Genomic DNA, 6,552 nt, shown 5'->3' on the forward strand with positions numbered 1-6,552 from the left:
GTAACCTTGGACGTTCATGAGCTTCTTCGTGGAGAAGTGGAGGAGAATCAGGAAGGCCAGGCAATGGATGGAGATGATCATCCCTATGGGAGCGAGGATGGCCTTCCACTCCTGAATGAGAGAACGCCCTTCTAAGCAGTACCGGACGAAGTTGGTCTTTTCTGAAAAGGGGGTGGGGGGAAGGAAGTATGCGTCCATGAGACAAAATTATCTCCTCAGGAATCTAGTATGAAGCATAAAGAGGGCATTTTTGGAGCCAATGTATCAATATGTAATACGTATTAGAATGTTATAATATTCACTGTCTAGCACATGCAGTCACCTGCTCTATGAAATGCAAAAATGATGCGTAAACTCCGTATTATCTACTTCTCATGTCATAATCCGTGCAGAATTTCTGGTTGTCAATGGTCTTTTCTGACTGTATGATGAAAAGTTTGCCGTTCTGAAGGAGATGGAAACCGTCGCCAGATTTCGCCGTGTAGCCGTTCGGACAATGGAGGTCGAATAACGGCGCCACCTTAAGGTCTAGGGGCGCCTCGGAAGCAGCCCCCTCAGTAGTATGGAAGGTTAGGTTTAAACTCCAGTTTTCCCGTTTGCAATTGGCAGAACTTTTCACCTCCCCTTCGGCGCAGCACTTCCTTATACAGGTGCGTCCCTTGCACATCTGGAATTGAAAGGCAACAGAAAGGCAAATTTGTATACACTAGTGTGGTTTCTAAGCAGAATTATGCTAGTTCCTTTACAGACACTTTAAAGGTATTTATTTAGTGGCTAAAAATAATACATTTTTTTAGTAGGGTGCTCATGAATGATCTGTCATTAGTTACGATAAAAAGAATTATAAGAAGAACTGTTACGGAAAATACCTAAGTACGTATGTCCCCCAGTTACACCAGCGTCTATTTATTCAACATCATTTCTATGGCCTTGACAGTCTTTTTTATAAGATTACCTTTTATGTCTTCATTAAATTCAAGAAATACGTCGGTATGTAGTGCTCAATAATTTCAGAGCTCATATAAATATCAAGCTTCTTGTCTGTAAGAAACAGCACTTAGTCCCACTCAAACGTTTATCTCAAAATTAGTCATAAGCTCTGCTCTGGTTGTGCCAAACGCTTGCACACTTTGGAAACAAAGAACTATACGCAAACTTAAACAACAAGAAATGATGTTAAAATTACAAGCAATATATTTTATCAATGTAATTAGTGGCTGAATATCTCGTCAAAAAAAGGAAGAATAAAGAATGAACCTGATTTACAGACCGGAAGCATTATATAGTCCCATACAACTTACTTTCTCCTCATCTGCCGTGCATATGATAGCCGTGAAATTGCCATCGTGCCGCTGACCGATACAGTACTGAGTGGTCTGCCTGGTCAAAGATAATTCATCCCAATTCAAGTAGCTCTGAAGCCCTTCTGCTCTCAGAGAACCGTCTTTTCCAGGATACGTGATAACTTTGTATTTAAAATCTATTGAGCAGTTCGGTAAATTTTTTTCCCAAATGAAATTGTAGCGAACAGATTCTGCATCCTGTTTGGCACCTGTAGGAGGGTCGAAGCTAGATGGATTTGTTTTGGCAACACAGTCAGTGCCATTCAAGAATTCGCTGTTCTCACAGCACTTATTAGCTATGACATTTGGCACTGTCACTTCTGTGTGGGGGGCAGTTGATGCAAGTATTTTCTTTTCTAGTTGATGCGGCTTTGGCAAGTGAGAAGTGACCTGAAATGGGTTCTCCTCTGTCTGTGATATCCAGGAAGGTAGCACTGTCGTTGAAATTGTGGGGGAGGAGGCAATGGCAAAAGGTTTCTTTGTAACGGTCTCTGTTTCATCATACGATGGAAAGTCATTGTCACTACGATTTCCTATTCCTACCGACTCTGTATTATGTGAAAGGGTTTCTGTCAGTGTGGGTGTGCCACTGACAAAAAGAGGTTCTCCATTTGTTGCCTGACTAAGGAAAGTCTCTCTTCCTGTAGCACTGATCAAGAGAGATTCATCTTCTGTTGATGGACTAAGTGACGCCACTCTTTCTGTAGCACTTATTGTAAGACCTCCATTTGCTGTTGGACCAAGGGAAGACTCCTTCTCTGTAGCACTGATCAGAAGAGCTTCTCTAGTTGTTGCAGGACTGACTGAACCCTCTCCCTCTGCCGGAGTGATTACTTGGGAACGAGTCTCTTTCGTTAATGACGTCATAGTTGGGATGAGCAGGGATTCCGTCCTATTTGAAATATCAGAAGATTTTGTTACCATCACCATTGCTGTTGGGAAAAGTAGCAATGAATCCAGCGATGTAGCAGCGTTGGTAGTGAGGTTGGAGTCCACGACTTCTGTAGGAGATTTCGTCGTCCAGGAATCTTGCAAAGAAGATAATGAGAGGACGTTTGTGGCAATGAGGAGGTATTTGAAGAAAAAGAACGAAGTTGACATTTTGGAAGACTGGTTATGGAAAAACGGTCTTACTGCGCAAGCTGTAGAGCACTTTCTTGTAGCCACCCGTGGAAAATCTGGTCCCTCTCCTCTGGAAATAAAAGGTAGGCAATACGATTGCAGTGAGAACATATATCTTAATGATTTTCAAAAAACGATATCAGAAAATATATAAATATGCAGTTATGTTACTTGCTTTCCGAAGCTTAAGAATGATTTGAATAAAGAAAACCAAAGTGAAAAAATATATATATTATTTAATGTGTTCACTTCGTGGTGCCTCAAAATGATTAGAATAAGAGCCTCAAATACTAAAAAGCCTACATAGTTGGGAGAAAAATATATAGGTATTATATAGATTAGCAAACATATGTATACAGAAATTATGTATGAAAATTCGTAAAGTAACTAAGTCTACGGGCGTAACCAGCCTCGTTTCACGGGCAGAACCAGCTCCGTCTCAGTGAATCCTTTCTCACCCCCCACCCCCTTTGAAGGGTTGGGGGAGGTAGGATGAAACCCCATTGTAAACCATCTTATGGGTCCTCACTATAACCCTGCCAAGTTTCATGCCCATCGGACCAGCCGTTTGGCCGTGATTGATTGAATGACAGACGGACGGACAGACATTACGCCCATTATAGTAAGATAAGAAATAATTTATCTCCGTAGCCTCTACCTTCCCTGTGTATAACACCTGCTGTTAGTAAGTTACAGCTGAGGGGATTGTCACCAGGGCTCCCACTATGCTTCAACAGTGTTTCCTTAGGCAGCTGTTCAAAGTTCCCTAAAAAAGTTCAAAATTCCCGAAATAACTTTCTATGTTAATATCCATTGCATAACGTTAATAAAAATCAACAAATATACTAAATTCTAATCCCCAAATATGTTTACTCTTAAATTTTAACAGTAAAATGCAAGCCTATAAAAAAAGGACTTAAATAACCGAATGCAGATTTGTTTTTTAATGTACTTACACAGCGTTGGAGCAATTGCATGAAGAAAACGAAATGAATCTGGTATCTTGATGGTTGCCAATTAAGTGAGCTATGCTGCTTGAACATGAAGAAAAAACACACAAACAAAGTAACCACTTCTGAATGAATAACTTAAAGTTGAACTTCTTGTAAAATAAAAATAAAAAAACTCATATCCATAATAACGACTTCGGTATAAATAACTTAAAGTTGGACTTTTAACAAAATGAACAAAAAAATCAATTCAGTATGAATTAAATTAATCTGTCTTAATTATCCATATGTCTTTCTATGATTTCACGAGCTTCGCTATCAGTGGCATTGCTCTTTATATTTCGAACTAATTTCATTAATTCGGGAAAGTCACTCAAGTTCAGTTGGTGGGCATTTTTTCCAGTGATACCTTGTCCTTCTTTTGCATGAAGTAGGCTACAAGGCTTTCTCGTTTGAGATTGTTTCTGTACTCATTTTTGATACGATTTACAGCACTGAATAGTCTTTCCACTGGGGCATTGGCAAATGGCAGACACATTAAACAACCAATCACTTTACGAAGGTTTGGGTACTTCAATTCACCTTTGATGCTCCTTTGATTCATGCGATTTCTCCAAAAAAGTACATTGTCAGTGTTCAGCTCATCACTCTCTAAGTCAACATTTCCTAACTTTGCTACACTATGTAGAAACCTAAATGAATCGTAAACCTCACACAGGGATGGAGGGTGACATTTTACAGCATTTTCTGGAAGAAGAAATTCTAGATCCTGAAAATATTTAAAATTAACATCAGAAAATCTCTTTCTAATCTGTGTAACTAGTTCCACTAAAAAATTCAGACATTTTACTCTAACCTGTTTTACTCCAAGCGGATCTGTCTTGAAGCACTCTGAAAGTGTAGCAGTTGCAGAAACTTCCAGGTAAACATGCATAATATCATGTTTGTTCTTGGTTGCATGAATACCTAATGTAAAAGGATCTTCTTTTCGGACAACTTCATTATTCATGAAGTCATACAGTAATTGTTTAAAAAATTTTCTTACTTCTTCTCGCAGAAGATGTAAAACTGGTGTAGAACTTTGAAAAAAAAATATAAAAGGCAGTTAGTCTGTGTAATTGTGAACTCAAAACATTCTAACTGTGCTTGCATGAATTTATTATTTTAGACTTGTAATATGGATTTGCATATATTTGATAGATCAGAACAATCTAATACTTTTTCTGAGAAGTATAGCTAGAGAGCAGGTCATTGCTCAAGCACACGGTTAACAACATTTTCAAACGAAAGCCAGCGACTCTGAGAGAGAGAAAGGAGTTTATGGATAGGTACTTGACAAAATCTTTGAAACTCTTCCAAATTCTTTTGTCGTAGACTGGAGCGACTGAAATGGGAATATACATTCTTTAGCATGTCTTCTAGGGATACAGACATCATCAAACATGCTTTTGAAGCACAGAGATGTATCTGATGACAGCTACATCTCACTGTAATAACATGAGGAACATCCCTTTTGAGATGAACTACAACACTACCCTTATCCCCAAACATTACATTCGCAGTATCTGAAGAATATCCTATGATATTCTCAAGTGGAATGTGTTTATCCTGCAAAGTCTTCTTTTATGGTATCATAAAGGCCTTCAGCTGTACCATTATATACTGGCAATAAGTAAAAAAATTGAGTTTCATTATTCATCTTCTCATAATTGAAATAGGTCACAACAATACCCAATTGTTTCTCTTTAGATATATCTGTTGTTTCGTCTGGAATTAGGCTAAATTTTGTTTCCCTCAGTTTTTTTACTAAATCTTTGGCAAAATGAAGCCCAATTCCTTGTCTCAATATATTTGAGCATTTTGTGTCACCCATCCGAATGTTATCTAAAGTAACCTTTTCAGCAGAGTTTTTTGGAGCTCTTGCCTTGATTAAATTTATCAAAGGGACCACTAATGTAAAGGGAAGATCATATTCTGCTATAAAAGCGGAAACTGGGACTTCTGTATGTTCTTTATAAATACTTAGCTCCGTGTTTGTGTAAGGCATCTTTAACACTTAGACAAGGATTTGCTTTCTTACTCTTAATATTTTGCTTATGCATTTGACTTTGGTTATGTTTGATCAAGGCAGATTTATGGCAGGCAACAGTTAAGTTGCAAACAGAGCACATAGGTTCTTTGGTGTTTGTAGGTGCCACCAACCATTCTTTAAATTCCTGTAAGGATGTCCATTCTTTTCTAAAGTTTTGTGTGTACACTTTACACTTTGCTCGCTTCTTAGGGGTAGATACCACATCTTCGCTACTCTCATCACCACTCTGATGGCTGTCCATGTTAACCCTAAGCTTATAAGCTTCAGCAAAAAATAAAAAATAAAAAAATAAATATCAAGTTAGATTAATTTTTGAATTTCTTTAGATCTCAAGATTACATGTTACAAAGATTTCACAATCTAGAGCACTGGTTCAAGTTCATTGTCACTGGATCTTAAATCACAGCCCAAGCGATATAGGTATAATGTTATACATAGGTACATTTCAATCTTTTCTTCTGAATTTTTTTCAGAAAGGCCCACAGCCAGGAAGATACGTTAAATGGTGATCTGAGGGGCCAAGGCCCCGCCCAGGGGATAGGTCAGAATGAATTAAAACTAGGCCTATGCCCCTTTGTTGCTGGGTGGAACAGTGGCAACTTATATAAATATCCTCGTCACAAGTACTATAAACACTATTGAAATATGAACACTAGCAAAATATCATGAAATTCTCAGTATCACAAATCATTAGCACATAAATCAATTCGACAAGCACTAACACAGTAACGGAGTATTAGTGTTACAGTCTACAGCATGCCACTGACGCGAATGACTAGTGACCACTGGGACTGACCAGGCTGACGCCTGACAGGCCTTGAGCCTGGTGCCTGCTGGGCTGTGGCCTGGCAATGGTGCTTCAAATCATGCATATTCATGACAGTGTTACCGTCTCAACACTGGTAGTGGTACCATTCATAAAAATTCAATTCGGATATCACTGACAAAAAAAAATTATAATAAATAATTAAGAGTTTTTATTTGGAATTTAAAAAGTTTATAATAGTGGCTGATAGTCGAGAATTCCCTAGATTCCCTACATTTT

At 38.3% G+C, this 6,552-nt stretch overlaps 1 protein-coding gene across 6 annotated transcripts in view; it reads right to left on the reverse strand.

Annotated features, from left to right (window-relative positions):
* The window catches only part of LOC135226486 (probable G-protein coupled receptor Mth-like 1), a 17,042-nt gene extending 10,698 nt beyond the window's left edge, over positions 1–6,344 (reverse strand). For 4 of the 6 annotated variants that reach the window (XM_064266100.1, XM_064266097.1, XM_064266102.1 and 1 more), the window contains exons 1-5: positions 6,230–6,344; positions 3,422–4,184; positions 1,302–2,535; positions 370–667; positions 1–161 (exon numbers count right to left, since the gene is read on the reverse strand). The exon at positions 1–161 is cut by the window's left edge and continues 103 nt beyond it. In XM_064266100.1, the coding sequence (XP_064122170.1) occupies positions 1–161; positions 370–667; positions 1,302–2,444 (1,602 nt within the window). In that variant the 5' untranslated portion in view covers positions 2,445–2,535; positions 3,422–4,184; positions 6,230–6,344. The remainder of the gene's footprint in view (positions 162–369; positions 668–1,301; positions 2,536–3,421; positions 4,185–6,229) is intronic. The other 2 variants (XM_064266098.1, XM_064266099.1) reach the window with 2 other exon arrangements.
* Between the last annotated feature and the right edge of the window lie 208 nt (positions 6,345–6,552).

The sequence above is a fragment of the Macrobrachium nipponense genome, chromosome 14 (assembly GCF_015104395.2).
Source record: "Macrobrachium nipponense isolate FS-2020 chromosome 14, ASM1510439v2, whole genome shotgun sequence".
NCBI lineage: Eukaryota > Metazoa > Arthropoda > Malacostraca > Decapoda > Palaemonidae > Macrobrachium > Macrobrachium nipponense.